This window comes from Triticum aestivum, chromosome 2A, assembly GCF_018294505.1.
Source record: "Triticum aestivum cultivar Chinese Spring chromosome 2A, IWGSC CS RefSeq v2.1, whole genome shotgun sequence".
NCBI lineage: Eukaryota > Viridiplantae > Streptophyta > Magnoliopsida > Poales > Poaceae > Triticum > Triticum aestivum.
In genome coordinates this window covers 677,565,186-677,582,340 of record NC_057797.1, presented here as the reverse complement: position 1 = coordinate 677,582,340, position 17,155 = coordinate 677,565,186, and the positions used below count along the sequence as shown (strand labels likewise).

Sequence of the window (17,155 nt, the reverse complement as noted above, 5' to 3'; positions counted from 1 at the left end):
TTGAGTGTCTTGCTCAGAAAAATATATATCTGCTCCTTAGGAAGAAAAGTAGTTTTTCTCCAAACAATATAGTATATTAGTTAACATATGTTGGGTAATCACCATTTTGACACCAGCATACAAATGTCATCTTGTTGAACTATATATATCACAAATTCACAATTGACCATGATCATATCATAATTGTTAATCATCGATTCCAAAAACAAATTATAGGTGGTGTTTGTTATGGATAAATCATGAGTGGACATGGTGCCACGTGAGGATGGTATCCACACCACTCATTTCCCCATTCGTGTTGTATTTACATTGCCAAAATGTATGTAGGTCCTATTCTACAGATAATAGATGAGTATGGTCCACAGATCTGCCCTAGTGCAGCTAAAGCCCCATTGATAACCACACTGATATCTCTCTATCTCTATCTCTATCTCTATCTCTCCGTCTAAGAGTAGTACATATTCTTCGAGTGCGGCGTGCCCGGGCTCATCCGCACCCTGTCAGGAAAAAAATCACAAAAAATTCAAAACAAATTCAAAAAATTCCTTTTTTGCATGGTAGACAATTTATCATGTGAGGTCCGCTTCCAAATTTTAGATCATTTAGACTTCTGAGCAGCTCTCAGCAAAAAAGACAAATCGGGTCAGAACAGTACACATTTTTACAAACCCCAAATTTGTCTTTTTTTGCCGAGAGCTGCTCAGATGTCCAAATGATTTGAAAATTAGAGCGGACCTCACGCATCAAATTATCTACCACACAAAAAAATCTGGATTTTTTTGAATTTTTCTACTATTTGTTTTGATTTTTTTTCGTTTGGGCGGGTGCAGCTGAGCCTGTGCTCAGAAGTGGATTACGGATATTCTTCACCTCTCTTTTCTCTGGGTCCTCCTGCCGTGCCAACAATATTTTATGTCCATCAGCTCCAAGAACACCAGAATTTTATGTTATGCCCTAGTGTCATTCATGTGTTCATCAATGTCCTACACCTACACGGATTCTCCAGCTCCTCACATGGGAGTTTTTTTATGACGTGGCCGAATCGTAGCTCACACTTCAAGTAATCTTGTGTAAATAAACTAGACCATGATAGGCGCGTGTTGCTGCGCCCGTCTAACTTTTACAATCCAATGGTAGTAAGTTGTCAAATTTTGTCTATTTTTACAATAAAATGGTAGTAATTTTTAAAACGAGTCCAACGAATATGACGTCTTAATAATTTAGCTAGATGCAAGATGACATTCTATTGTGAAAACTATACTTGTAGATAAATCAAGGAATAATTTAGAGCTACACATAATGACATAAGCGAGTCATAAAAGCAATATGCCTCGTATAATATATATAAACATGCGGTATATTAAATTAACAAACTAAAAAATAAGTCTTAACAAACTCCTATAAAAAGGTAAATTAATATGAAATATGAATAGTCATTCCACACGACTGTAAATCAACCTTGTATTTTTAGAAAGATCTCAGCAAATTCTGATGGTTGTTTGTTTTATTCAATTTCCCAATTTCAGACGAAGAAAAAGAGGGGCTTTAATTTTAGGGCAATATATATAGTATAAATATTGAGTTAATCTAAAAATGAAGAGAATAAAAATCAAGGACACATTTAGGGCACTTAAATATATGAATATGGCATATCATCACAAAGTCTTAATAAAGGCACTGAATCTATACAATTTGGTCAATACATGACATCGCTACACGGTAGCTACGGATCAAAGAAGCAGAGGTTAATTACAGTCAGAAACCAAGATTGCTTTCGAAATGGTACAACCAATTGTATAGCAATAACTCGTTTCCAGCAGAGGGATACCCAAACATAATATTCTACACAGTAACAACAAGAAATGCTAATAATCTACAGAGATTATGCCATCGTTTTGACAGTAATATTAAAACGAAAGCTTAGCTGATTAGACGGACCAAATTGAACTTATACTGCTCTGTTCTCAGCCATATATGTTAACTGTTGAAGAGGGAACTGCAACTACAACTTTAGGTTATTCCTAATGGCTTGATCGATGAAAGGACTTGTCGATTGTTCAAATTTTTTGTTTAAGATTGTTCAAAAAGAATGAAAGGACTTGTCCTTTTTTTTGGAAGATCAAGTATAAGTTGTACACCACATGTAATCAGCTATGGTGCAAGAGCTAAACTATATTCTCAGGACCAAACCCAGTATGGAAGCATTAGATGGATCAAATTCAGCTTATATTGCTTTGTTTCAGCAAAACATATATGTTAACTGTTGAAGAGCGACCTGCAATTACAGCTTTAGGTTATTCCTATTGGCCTCATTCATGAAAAAACTTGTCATTTTTTTGGATCAGTGTGAATCAGTAAAGCATATATGTTCTTTAGAATTTATCCTTAACAAAAATAGCCAATATTAGCATTGTTGAAGACTTTGAAGCGTACACATAGTCACACAACCAGTAGCATCAAATTTTATAAATCATGGGCACACATACATGGATAATAAGATGAGATATCCCAGTACATATGCACTAACCTGGGCGTCAGCCATTACAAATCTTGAGCTTTAGAATTGCCCGAACCAACCCACCAGAATCAGTACCAATACCTCAATCGAAATATGAGAACACCTGCAGCAAACTAAAGGAGTCCAAACTGAGTGGTAGTGGGAAACAGTGGGAAAGGTTTGCAAATTGGCTTAAGGATTCCCCGAACTAACACACCAGAACCAGTGACCCTCGGCGAATTGGGAGCAAAACAAAAGCAGTATCATTCTGAAGGGATCTGACTCGGTAGTAATTGGATGGAAGATGTGAAGAAGAAGGGACGATAAATTTGCGAGAGCAACATGGCGAGAAGCATGGCTAGCAGAGGCGCTATTGTAGAGTAAGAAGGGGGAAGGAGCAGCCACAGAGTGAAGATTATATACACGCACGTCCAATAAAGAAGATGAATCGAATAAAGGATGAATACGAATCAGAATCGTAACTGACTAGCAATAATCTCGGTCGTCCCCGAGTGGCACAGAGCAATTGCAATTTAACATCCTTGATCATCCTGAGTGGACTCTAATCACCACAAACGCTTCAGTCCCCACCTGATGGCGTTTCCCAGCGGGGCAACCTTGTCTCACGCGTTCGTTGGATCAGTTGTGAGAGGCGTTGTCGCTATTGTCCGAGCGGTGACACATGGACTGTATGACACCACCGATTTTTCCCCTCAGTCGCTCTGAAAGGTTAGCAAGCTGCCTGTTTCATCGGCTTTGTTACTCGCGGACGGCAAGGCTCATAGGCCCAAACAATAAAAGAGCTCTGATTTTGTTCTGGGAGCAGCGGCCCAGCCCGTGTAACTCTTTCTGATCGCCACCGAAGCCCATGCGGGATTGAAAACAAATCCAACAGTCATAAACAGCCAGTAGTGCAGATCTGACGGCCGAAAACAATAGTGGTCTAAGAGTGCCCGGAAGATGCACAGTTATAATATATCTAAATTGCCCTCTACCCAGCCAATATGATAAGATTCAACACTGTTTGTACACCCACCTGCATGAAGCATATCCAAAATACATGCCTCACACAAGCCACTACATTAACTCGTACGGGTTGCATAAAAGCATCTCCAACAACCGCTCAACGTGCGGCGCGCTAAAAAAGTGTTTGCAGCGCGCCGATCGCTTGTTTTTGCATGGCGCGGAGCGCTTGCTCCAGCGGCCGCTGCAAACTTTAGCTCGGGCAAGTCGCTCTAGCAGTCGCTGCAAACACAATCAATAAGATCAAACACAAAAAAATAAATCAACAATAAATAGTTCAATTTCATCATTACAACTCAAACAAATAGTTTATCTTCCAATACAACAAATAGTTCAACAATACAATATCAAACGCATAAATCATGATGCTATTTGTCGGCCATTCCATGCCCACCACTCCTCAATAAGATCCTTCTGAAGATCATCATGCGTTTCGGCACGTCAAATATCATGATACGAGGCAACAAAACGGGCCACCCTGGCAGTCCTCCGCCGCAATCGCACAGGGTGTCCCAAGAGCTCATAGTGAGAGTAGTCTAAATCTTGGCCACGCTATTCTCGATGATCATGTTGTGCATGATCACACAAGCGTGCAGGATGTACCAAAGCATCTTTTAATCCCAAAATCTAGCAGGTCCTCTCACAATAGCAAATTGGGCTTGCAAAATCCCAAAAGCTCTCTCCACATCTTTTCTAGCCGCCGCCTGAGCATTGTGGAAATCAAGATTTTTCTTACCTTCCGGTTTTTTCAACGGCTTCACAAATGTTTGCCACTTTGTGTAGATGCCATCTACAAGATAGTAGCCATAGTTGTATGTATGGCAATTTGCTACAAATTGCACCGGTGGCGGTTCACCATTTGCAATATTATACATCAGTGGTGACCGATTAACAACATTGATGTCATTCAAAGATCCAGGCATTCCAAAAAACGCATGTCAAATCCAAATCTCTTGATCGGCCACCGCTTCAAGGATTATAGTGTAACCCTTTTTTTTGGCCATGGAATTGGCCATGCCATGCCTTAGGACAATTCTTCCAACTCCAATGTGCAATCTATTGAGCCAAGCATAGATGGGAAGCCGCGGGCTTTGTTCATCTCGAATAGCCTTGCGGCGTCTTCAGCATCGGGAGATCTCAAATACTCCTGGCCAAACACTTGCACAATTCCAACTCCAAAGTGCTTGACACACATGATGGCTTGACTCTCACCCATGGCCAAGTGATCATCAACTAGATCAGAGGGGATACCGTATGCCAACATATGCAAAGCGACTGTCACCTTCTGAAAGGTGCTATGCCCGAGCTCTCCGGCGACATTCCTCCTTTGCTGAAAAAACCGGTCAGGGCTCACTAGTTTCTTTGCAATGCGCCTGAACAACTCGGTGCTCATCCTAAACCGGTGCCGGAAGTACGACTCGGGCTACACAAGATTATCCGCAAAATAGTGCCTGATCAATCTGTGGTGAGCATCGATCCTATCCCTCCAAATTTTCTGCCGACCCATAATCGAACCACCATGCTTCAGTTTTTTATTGATGTGCATAGCTAGGATCATTGCAAGATCCTCCTCCTCTTCAATATCAAATTCTTCTCCGGAAGAATTATATGACGAACTCATCTACAATGTTCAATTTAAACTAGGCTATAAATACTACAAACAACATGCACCAAATTCATGTAAAAAATATGAAGTTGAATACATACCTTGCAAGCTTTTTGTCGAACACCTTGTGGGCGCCGAGCGGCAGTGGGCGGTCGGGCGCTGTTCGTCGGAGGAATGGCGTGCGCGAGGGGCGGCGACGCCCGGAGGGAGAAGGAGGAAGCGGCGGCGGCACGGAGATAGGCCGGGGAAGCGGCAGAATGGTCTATGGAATGGTCGCGGGATAGGCCGGGTTGGTGCGCGCGGCGGCGCCAGCGCCTTGGTCGGGGTAGGTGGAAGTCGCGAGCAGGCGCTCGAGTGTGCGGTGCGCGGTAGCGGGCGCTCGAGTGTGCGGCACGCGGTAGCGGACGTAGCAAATAAATGACGCACGATAGCGATTCGGACCGCACGCTGAACTCTTTATGCCGCGCGCACGGTTATAGCGCGTTCGCTGGAGCTGGGATAGCGATTGCGCGCGCGCTAAAAAGCACAAATTTACGGCGCGGCCCTTATATAACGCGGCTATTGGAGATGTTCTAAAGACTGTTCTAAATGACATGTAGGCCATCAAGTACCCAGCAGGGATTTAAATCGAACACATCTAACAGCGTGCCAAAACTCAACTATCAGACAAAGTGCATATACGAATTTAAAGTGTCATGGCCCACTCACTGCAGCGTATTCCAATGCATTATTGAGTAGCTGCCATCATATTAGAAAATGTCCTATATTAGTAATCTCAAAGCACAAGTGGGTGGCCGAGATTTCAGCATCACGTGGCACCATGTCCCTAAAATCCGCGCCCTGTCTGTTATTTGCTATAATGGTGATATTTGTTGTAATAAATTAGCAACAAGAGTAAGCCATGAGTGTTCTTGCATAATTCAAAGTGAACATTTGATCTAGCATCATCGACAAGTGCATTGGCTGTTTGGGTGCTCTCCTAGTAGATGGTGTAATTTTAGAGAGAACTACCCCAATGCATTATATCTTATATTGGCTTAATATTTATGAAATAACTTTATAAAATGTATTGCTAAATTATACCCCCACTACTATTAGATCATGAAGCGTAATTGGATGATACTATAACATTTTATGGTATATGTAATTTATTATGTTTAGAGATGGTCTCTTACATAACATACGGGTTTCATCATCTCGCCACATTAATTATGCGGCCTTAGACAAAAATCTGATATGGCACAGTAAGAGACGGCGCCAAGTTGGAACATTTCTAGAGGCATAACTCTTATGATAGTTCTGAATGCACTGGCACATTCTCTTCTAATTGTAGTGTGTGGTGTCACCATCATGTATTTTTATGATTTTACGTATTTCAAACATAAATGTATGTATGTAAATATAGAGGGGGGGGGGGGTACAAGTGAACATAAATTCAAAGTGGCAGAAAGGATGCCATCTTTCTCCATCTCTGAGCACTCCATATTTTATGAGGGGTGTGAAAGAACAGAAGTTGATGTATGGAGAGGATGTTCGACCGTTTGATCTTTTTGGTGAAAGATAATATATCAATATACTGAATTGATACCAAGTGCCCTCGGATTGTGTAGCAACCCTATGTCAAGACTCGAGAACTAACCAAGACACTGAGGATGCACATAATCAAATCATTAAAAAGAAAAGGTAAAGTTGTGGCCTCAAAAGTCATGCCAAAGTGCAACATGTAATAGCAAGCCAAGGATATGTTGAGCTAAAACCAACATGTCCTTTGGTTTCAGTACAATTGTGGGAGAAGACATCAACATGCAGGATTGACAAATCAATATCTTCATCTCACATTCACAGTTAGTCCCATAAATGGCTTTGCATCCTTCTATCATGAGTCAGCCTGGACGTACCGAGCGGGCTTTTCGGCCCGCTCGTGGCCCGCTCGGGACCGGACCGATCGGTCCTGGCTCGCTGGAAAAAATGGCCGGTCCGAGCCGTGTATTTCGGCCCGAAAATCGGCCGGTCCGGTCCGGTCTTAGCCCAGTTAACTCGGTCGGACCGAAAAGTACATGGCCGTTTCTCCGTCAGGCAGCCTTCCGGCGAGGTGAACCAGCGGCTGGATCTAAATCCGGCGTGGGCAACGCTAGACAGTTCACCTAGATGAGGCGGTTCGACCACGGCGGCGAGAAGGTCGTCGATGTGGTCCACGCAAAAGAGACAGTCGTATTTTTCGTGTTAAACCGTGGGAGTCTGCCGTTTCCCTTTCCTTTCATGCAGCGTTGCAGAAACGGAAAGAACAAGAAAGACGGGGTCGATCCGATACGCAAGTCTCTCCTGCCATCCCACGATTCACGGAATTGATCCGGTTTCTCCTTCCACTACGCCCACGACTAAGACTCAACTTCACGTCGGGGCTGATCCACTAATCACGGAAGTCTCGCACCAAAAAAATTGATGGCCCATGCACGTCTTACCATATTTGCATGCGGCCAAGAAAATGCTAAGGAAACACAATAAAGACTTGTGCCCGATCACTTCACCGCCCGCACGTTGGACGACCACGGCGTGCGCGTTGCAGCTATTGCCGGTGTGCTGTTCGTGGCCGCGACGGCTCGCTCCCGTGGCGGCTTCTGGCATCCATGGTCGCCGCCCAGAAGCTCACGCCCACCACCTCCATGTTCCAACGCCGCTGCCATGGTCATCGCCACCTCGCCATGGGCGGTCCTCTCGGTCCGGCCCGGGCTTCGGCGCCGCCGGTCCGGTCCGTGCAAACAGGACCGTGAGGCAGGTCGGTCCGGTCCGGCTCGGTCCGCCGGCGGCCGGTCCAATGGGTGGCTCGGTCAAGGACCGGCCCGGCCCGGACCGTGTCCAGCCTGAATCATGAGTGTCTAGCTCGTAATAGTATATTTGATGCTTCAGAAAAGAAAATAGTTATGTTGTGCCAACGATTTCATTTTGTCAAGATGATGGGTATGTATCATTCTACACCAACATATAAATGCTATCTTGTTGAACTATATGTATCACATTTGACCACAATCATAACTCTAAGTGTCCATCCAAAAAGGAGAAGGTCTGCACTACCACACTTCTATAGGGAGAAAGGTGTGATTGCACTTGAGTCCTCCCACACCCTCATGAACAATATATTAAAAAAAACTTTGGGATATCAAACATGATCAAACATTTGATATTCTTGCAAAGCTTCAGCTACAAATAACATTCGAGGAGCCCGCGCCAAAAATAAATCACTGCTTAAAGTTTATATGCACTTTTCTGTAGTCCTTGATGGATTCAACCACTAAGGCCAGATGATGGGTTTTCACACCGAAGAGCAAGTCCAAGCAATACTTGCAAAAAAAAAGAACCGGATACCCTGGACAAAGTTATGGATGTGTGCATCACAATGATGCAGAAGCCCGGGGTCAAGCCTCCTTTTCGGAAGAAAACAAAAACTTTGGGCGCACTTCCTTACTTTTTTCCGGAATATGGATTTTAAGGCATGGTTTGCTTACGTGAGCGAGAAAACACAAGCATACTCAACAGGTTGAAAAACTTACCAATAGGTGACATTCTTGGCCGACCCATCATGTGAAAGGTACGTCGTACAATGAGTGTGCCCGTTGACTGATTGTTCACATTGTATCGCGGATTAAATATCACAATTATCATCAGGTATAACCAATGAAAGTCAAAATTAGAGTTGTCACCTCCAAGCATGGTTTTCACTTTCAGTGAGTTTTGATAAAATCTACTGAATTTCACTAATTTCGGCAGTCACTGAAATATTTACCTTTCAGCAAAAATAAATATTTCAGTATTTTCATTAGTACACATAAATTGAAATATTTTTCAATTTTTTTTAAATTTTTAAAAATATTTAGTTGAATTCAAGTGAATATTTCGCCTTTTTGGCTGAAATCATCGAATTTCGGTGATTTCGTTTGGTGCTGAAATTTTTCTGAAACTGAAAGCCAAAACCTTGCCTCCAAGCTTGACTGCTTGAGGTCCGTCACTAGTAGAGTGCCACAAACGGAAGTCACCATGTGTGCTTCCAACGCGGCAACGCCACTTGGCATGTCCCCACCGTCGTGCCTCCCAGCTTTGACAATGCCAAACGTATGAAATGAACACGATATATACTCAGCAGAACCACTCGTCGACGATAAAAGTATAAGCCACGCGCACGATTAACTTAGCCGAGTTCTGCAATTTATTCTCTGTTGGGCTAGCTAGGCATAACAGCTGATAGCTTTTGTTCAATCCCGTCGGGGAGCCTGCCGCTTGCTTCTACCGAAGATCAATTAATTATAGGACGGCAAACTTAAGTGAGGAGGAAGGATGTAGAGTTTCAAGTGTGGATGCCAAAATATTACCCGGAAGCGGTGGTAGGGAAGTACACGTTGCGGCCGGCATACATGATGCGGGTGGCAGTCAGCACCGAGAGAGATGCAGCCTCGATGGTCTGGAGCAGAGGGAGCCATGTATAAACCTGTAGACAGAATCTGAGGAAAACGACACGAGGATCGACAAAATCCGCCCCAGAGTCGAAAAGGAAGGTTATCTTGGCCCTCCGAGTCCGAGTAGTCCAGGTCCAAACCCGGCCAGCGGCCCCGTTACCTTCCATATAAAATGGCCACTTCCACTTCGTACGTCGATCTTACCCGAAACAACTCCAACCCCAACCCCGTGAGCGAGAGCGGGACAAGGGCAGCGCGCGGCGATGGGAAGCACAAACACCGCGGCCACGCGCCACGCCGCGAACACGGTGGGGGTGCAGCAAGGCTCTCACGTGTTCGAGATCGCAGGGTACAGCCTGCACCCGTCGCTACTATACGGCGGCTGCGCAACGTCGGCCGGGTTCTCCGTCGGAGGCTACGACTGGCAAATTCAGGTCTACCCCTGGGGTGTCTGCGACCTCGATTATTATAGAGACTACATGGGGGTGTTCCTCGATTTATGTAGCGACCACAAGGACGCTAGGGTAACGGCGTCCTTCAAGTTCAGTCTGGTGGACGTCACCGGATCCTCGCCGCCGCATACGATGACAATGACAAACGAATTCGGTTCCGGCGGTAACAGCTGCTACGGCAATTGGGTGTTCAAGAAAAGGAGCGAGCTGGAGGCGTCGCCTTACCTCCTAGACGATCGCCTCACCATTGAGTGCGTCGTCACAATTGTCGAGGATGAGAAATCGTTTGTCCAGGAAGCCCCGCCGTCAGACATCACGGATCATCTTGGGAAGCTATTGCAGGGGAAAGAGGGGACCGACGTCATTTTCAAGGTCCAAGAAGAGGCCTTTCCCGCCCACAAGCTGGTGCTCGCCTTGCGATCGCCGGTGTTCAAAGCAGAGCTGTATGGCGCGATGAGAGAGAAGGACATGAGTCGTATTGCCATCAATGACATGCAGCCCGTTGTGTTTGAGGCCCTGCTTCATTTTATATACACCGATTCACTGCCTGCCATGGATGATCTTGGACGTGATGACTATAGAGATATTGTCGGCCATTTGCTTGTCGCGGCGGATCGGTATGCCATGGATAGGCTCAAGATTATATGTGAAAACATCCTTTGTAAGAACATCGATGCAAAGACGGTGGTGACTACGTTGGCTTTTGCTGATTGGCATCATTGCGGCAGGTTGAATGATGCATGCATTCGGTTTATTGCCACTTTGGATACACGGGGAATGGATGACATGATGACAAGCCAAGGGTATGTGAAGCTAAAAGCAACATGTCCACTGGCCTTAGTTGAACTGTTGGAGAAGACAAGTAGGCTCGCCAAATCGAAGTCATCAATTCATATTGGTAGTTTAGTGCATACATAGTAACTTGCTAGTGAGTGTCTTGCTCACAAAAATATACCAGGGTGTCAATTAGTTTTACTAGTAGCTAGGCTCAGCAAATCAAAGTCTTTGATTTCATATTGATAGTTTAGTCTCATAAAAGTAACGTGCTATACCTTTGTAACGAGAGTCTTACTCAAAAAGTATGTGTACTGTGTCAGGACGAGAAGCAGCTGCCTCCTTCCCAAAGCTAGGGTTTCTTTGCCTCCCATCGGCGTCGGCATCGGTCTGCCTCGCCTCCGGTGGCCTTAGGGCCATGGGAACGTAGTGGATTCCGGCCCTTGCGGGTGGAAAGGCTCCGTTTTTACATCTTTCTTCGAGTTTTGTTAGGGTTTGTGTCCTGTTCAGGAAAGCGAGACAACGACGGCCCCTGAAAATGGAATAAGGTTCTCCCCGCCTAGCCCCTATTTCGATGGTGCATCTAGTATCGTTGGTGGGCGTGTGGAGATGTGTCTCAGGCGGATCTGTCTTTGGTGGATTTGCCTGGATCTGGTCGTCATTCGTCTACGTTCGAGTGTCTTCAGATTGGATCCTTTTGATCTACACTACTCTCTATCGGTAGCGGTTGATGTTCTGTTGCGTTTGTTCTATGGGGCCTTAGCACGGCGACTTCCCGACTGTGTACTACACCAAGTTTTGTCCGGCTCCACAAGGGAAGAATGATGACAGCGGCGCGCCTTCGGCTTGCTTCGGTGCTTGTAGTCATCGCTAGGTGGACTACGGATCTGAACGTAATTTTTATTATTTTTAGTGTTTATTGTACAACCATGATTGAAAATGAATAGATTGAAGTTTCTCACAAAAAAAGGAAGAGAAGTATTTTTGTTGTGCCAACGATTTCCTTTTGTCAAGTTGCTGGTTAGCATTTTGACAGTGGCATTTTAGTGATATCCACTACAGGAAAATCACACGCTGCCTTGTATCTTATTATAAGCAGAGTGTCAAAACATGGGTTCTCGGTTCACGTCCACCTAAGTTGAGTAGTGACCGGAAAATACATGGCAAAAAATAGGTACTCGGCTACCATACAAACCGATTGAGTGCACAAAAAGCTCCGGGCGTACGACCGATACTTGGCATACATGTGGAAAGGCACTCGGCTTACAGTCAGTGTTCGGCAAAGGTTGACCACAATTATCATATTTGTTAATTGTTCATTCCAAAATAAATAATAATTGTGCTTGTTTTTTGATGTAATGCCGATATAGTTTCAGTGAATCAGCAACAGACTGGTAACACAACAAGGGTAGACCATGAGTGTAAATTTGGAGCAGGAGAATGCACCACATATTTTCAACGTTGTATATTTCAGAAGAGAGGGTCCAACCAAACAGAAAATGTTAGGAGAATGCTCAACTGTTATATCTTTTCGGCAAAAGATAATGTATTAATTACAAATTGATACTTAGTACAACCGGATTCTGCAACAATTCAATGTCAAAAGCTAGGTGAGACATCACGAATGCACACAAACAAATTGTTAAATAAAACAAAAATAGAGGATGATGATGGCATGCCCAATTGAATCCCTAGAAGGCATGCCCAACTGGCCAATGAGATGCATCATGAAAACATCAACATCAACCAATATGGTTGGCAACACCCAGAAGAAAGTTCTCCACAAGCGAAGCATCCCGAAAGGGAACGAGTCACAAGCACAACCATTGTTTGATTCAACCACTAAAATCAGATCATGGTTTTCTATCCAGAGAGCAAGTCTAAGCAATATCCAAGTAATGGTTTTTTAACAAGGAACGACACTTAAACACTGTCATTGCCAGGTAGAATCAATAAAGATCAAAACTAGAGGTGTCATCCCCTGAGCTTGAGATCTGCTACTCGTAGAGCACCACCATATCGACCAATGCCAATTACTGAGTCCCTGCGGCCATACTTCATAACTTCGACAACACTAAACCTTGGTCCTCCGGCTCCAATTCTAACCGGCAAAGGTTGGTCATCATCGACCTCATTAGGAAGTGTGTGAGAGTTGTGCTCCCGTCTTGGCCTGACCTAGTGCGTCATACAACCTTCTTTGGTGTTTTGTTCTCAGCATCTTCTGGTCTACATCAAAAGTTTATCGGTCGCTGCTTATACGTGCTCCCCAGTTTAAACCAGTTTTCCCTGTTGAAACTGAAGGAAATATGCCCCAGAGGCAATAATAAAGTTATTATTTATATATTCCTTATTCATGATAAATGTTTATCATTCATGCTAGAATTGTATTGATCGGAAACCTTAATACATGTGTGAATACATAGACAAACACTGTGTCCCTAGTGAGCCTCTACTTGACTAGCTCGTTGATCAAAGATGGTTAAGGTTTCCTAACCATGGACATGAGTTGTCAGTTGATAAACGGGATCACATCATTAGGATAATGATGTGATGGACAAGACCCATCCATTAGCTTAGCATATTGATCGTTCAGTTTTATTGCTATTGCGTTCTTCATGTCAAATACATATTCCTTCGACTATGAGATTATGCAACTCCCGGATACCGGAGGAATACCTTGTGTGCTATCAAACGTCACAACGTAACTGGGTGATTATAAAGATGCTCTACAAGTATCTCCGAAGGTGTTTGTTGGGTTGGTATAGATCGAGATTAGGATTTGTCACTCCGAGTATCGGAGAGGTATCTCTGGGCCCTCTCGGTAATACACATCATAAGAAGCCTTGCAAGAAAAGTGACTAATAAGTTAGTTGCAGGATGATGTATTACGGAACGAGTAAAGAGACTTTCCGGTAACGAGATTGAACTAGGTATGTAGATACCGATGATCGAATCTCGGGCAAGTAACATACCGATAGACAAAGGGAATAACGTATGTTGTCATAACAGTTCGACCAATAAAGATCTTCATAAAATATGTAGGAACCAATACGAGCATCTAGGTTCCACTATTGGTTATTGACCGGAGAAGTGTCTCGGTCATGTCTACATAGTTCTCGAACTCGTAGGGTCCGCACGCTTAACGTTTGATGACGATATTGTATTATATGAGTTATGTGATTTGGTGACCGAATGTTATTGGGAGTCCTGGATGAGATCACGGACATGACGAGGAGTCTTGAAATGGTCGAGAGGTAAAGATTGATATATAGGACAATGATATTCGGACACCGGAAGTGTTTCAAAATGTATCGGGTATTTATCGGAGTACCGGGGGTTACCGGAACCCCCCGGGGGAATATATGGGCCATGAAAGAGGAGCACACCAGCCCACAAGGGGTGCCCCCCCTATGGAAGTTGTCCGAATTGGAGAAGGAAAAGGGGGGTTCGCCCCCCTCCCTTCCTTTCTCTCTTCTCCCTTCCCTTTCCTCTTCGGTAAAATAAGGAAGGGGGCGCCACTTGGGAAACCCCAAGTAGGATTCGGATCCTACTTGGGGCGCCCCATGGATGCCTCTCCTCCCCTCCCACCTATATATATATATGAGGGGGAGGGGGCGCCTAGACAATAGAACATCATTGTTAGCCGTGTGCGGCGCCCCCCTCCACAGTTTACACCCCCGGTCATATTCTCGCGGTGCTTAGGCGAGGCCCTGCGCAGATCACTTCACCATCACCGTCATCACGCCGTCGTGCTGACAGAACTCATCTACTACCTCGCACCTTGCTGGATCAAGAAGGGGAAGGACGTCACTGAGCTGAACGTGTGTAGAACTCGGAGGTGCCGTACGTTCGGTACTTTATCGGTCGGAGCTGAAGAAGTTCGACTACATCATCTGTGTTGTCAAACGCTTCCGCTTTAGGTCTACGACGGTACGTAGACACACTCTCCCCCTCGTTGTTATGCATCTCCATGCAAGGTTGTCAGAATCGTGATTTTGAATCGGATCGGAGCTCCGATGGTAGGATCGCAAATCGTAGGATCTTCACTATCAGGATCGTAGAAACGTAGATTCTATGAACTAAAATCGTAGAATCATAGGGGTTAGTTTGGATCGTAAAGTCGTAGAATCGTATAACAGAATCGCGATTCTGACAACCTTGTCTCCATGGATAGATCATTGCATGTGCGTAGAATTTTTTTCTTTTCCATGCTAGGTTTCCCAACAGTGGTTTCCGAGCCAGGTCTATGCGTAGATGATATGCATGAGTAGAACACAAAGAGTTGTGGGCGGTGATAGTCATACTGCTTACCATCAACGTCTTATTTTGATTCGGCGGTATTCTAGGATGAAGCGGCCCGGACCAACCTTACATGTCCATGCAGATGAGACCAGTTCCATTGATAGACATGCAACTAGTTTTGCATAAGGGTGGCTGGCGGGTGTCTGTTTCTCCTACTTTAGTTGAATCGAATTTGACTGCGGCCGGTCCTTGAAGAAGGTTAAAACAGCAAACTTGACGAAACACCATTGTGGTTTTGATGCGTAGGTGAGGGAGTCCTATATTAGGGGGTCCTCGGGTGTTCGGTCTATTCGATATGGGCTGGACTGATGGGTCGTGAAGACGAAGCAGAAGACCACCTCCCGTGTACGGGTAGGACTCCTATGTGCGTAGAACGACAAGTTTGGTGTCCGTGTGTAATACTTCTTTCCTCTGCAAACCGACTTGGTACAACCCTAGGCCCCTTCGGTGTGTATATAAACTGGAGGGTTTAGTCCGCAGAGAGCATCAGAATAATCATAGGCTAGATGGCTAGGGTTTAGTCATTACAATCTCGAGGTAGATCAACTCTTGTAACCCCTATACTCATCGAATACAATCAAGCAGGACGTAGTGTTTTACCTCCTTTGAGAGGGCCCGAACCTGGGTAAACACTGTGTTGGGGAACGTAGCAGAATTTTAAAATTTTCTACGCATCACCAAGATCAATCTATGGAGTCATCTAGCAATGAGGGAGAGAGGAGTGCATCTACATACCCTTGTAGATTGCGCACGGAAACGTTCAAGAGAACGGGGTTGATGGAGTCGTACTCATCATGATCCAAATCACCGATGACCTAGCGCCGAACGGACGGCACCTCCGCGTTCAACACACGTACAGTTGGGAAGACGTCTCCTCCAACTTGATCCAGCAAGGGGAAAGGAGAGGTTGATGAAGATCCAGCAGCACGACGGCGTGGTGGTGGAAGCAACGGTGATCTCGGCAGGGCTTCGCCAAGCTCAGGGAGAGGGAGAGGTGTCACGGGAGGGAGAGGGAGGCGCCAGGGACTAGGGTGCGACTGCCCTCCCTCCCCCCACTATATATAGGACCCCTAGGGGGGGGGCTCTAGCCCTAGGAGATTGAATCTCCAACGGGGGGCGGCGGCCAAGGGGGGTGGAGTGCCCCCCAAGCCAAGTAGGGCGCCCCCACCCCTAGGGTTTCCAACCCTAGGCGCAGGGGGAGGCCCAAGGGGGGCGCACCAGCCCACTAGGGGCTGGTTCCCCTCCCACTTCAGCCCATGGGGCCCTCCGGGATAGGTGGCCCCACCCGGTGGACCCCCAGGACCCTTCCGGTGGTCCCGGTACAATACCGATTACCCCCGAAACTTTCCCGACGGCCGAAACTTGACTTCCTATATATAAATCTTCACCTCCGGACCATTCCGGAACTCCTCATGACGTCCAGGATCTCATTCGGGACTCCGAACAACTTTTGGGTTACCGTATACTAATATCTCAACAACCCTAGCGTCACCGAACCTTGAGTGTGTAGACCCTATGGGTTCGGGAGACACACAGACATGACCGAGACGACTCTCCGGTCAATAACCAACATCGGGATCTGGATACCCATGTTGGCTCCCACATGCTCCTCGATGATCTCATCGGATGAACCACGATGTCGAGGATTCGATCAATCCCGTATACAATTCCCTTTGTCAATCGGTACGTTACTTGCCCGAGACTCGATCGTCGGTATCCCAATACCTCGTTCAATCTCGTTACCGGCAAGTCACTTTACTCGTACCGTAATGCATGATCCCGTGATCAACCACTTGGTCACATTGAGCTCATTATGATGATGCATTACCGAGTGGGCCCAGAGATACCTCTCCGTCATACGGAGTGACAAATCCCAGTCTCGATTCGTGCCAACCCAACAGACACTTTCGGAGATACCCGTAGTGTACCTTTATAGTCACCCAGTTACGTTGTGACATTTGGCACACCCAAAGCACTCCTATAGTATCCGAGAGTTGCAAAATCTCATGGTCTAAGGACATGATACTTGACATTCGGAAAAGCTATAGCAAAC

General features: G+C 45.4%; 1 protein-coding gene across 1 annotated transcript; it reads left to right on the top strand.

Moving 5' to 3' along the window:
* Nucleotides 1–9,788: 9,788 nt before the first annotated feature.
* Nucleotides 9,789–11,575, top strand: LOC123185894 (BTB/POZ and MATH domain-containing protein 2). Its single transcript, XM_044597709.1, has one exon. It carries the CDS (start codon nt 9,838–9,840, stop codon nt 10,942–10,944), a length of 1,107 nt encoding a protein of 368 aa, XP_044453644.1. The 5' UTR covers nt 9,789–9,837; the 3' UTR covers nt 10,945–11,575.
* Nucleotides 11,576–17,155: the final 5,580 nt, after the last annotated feature.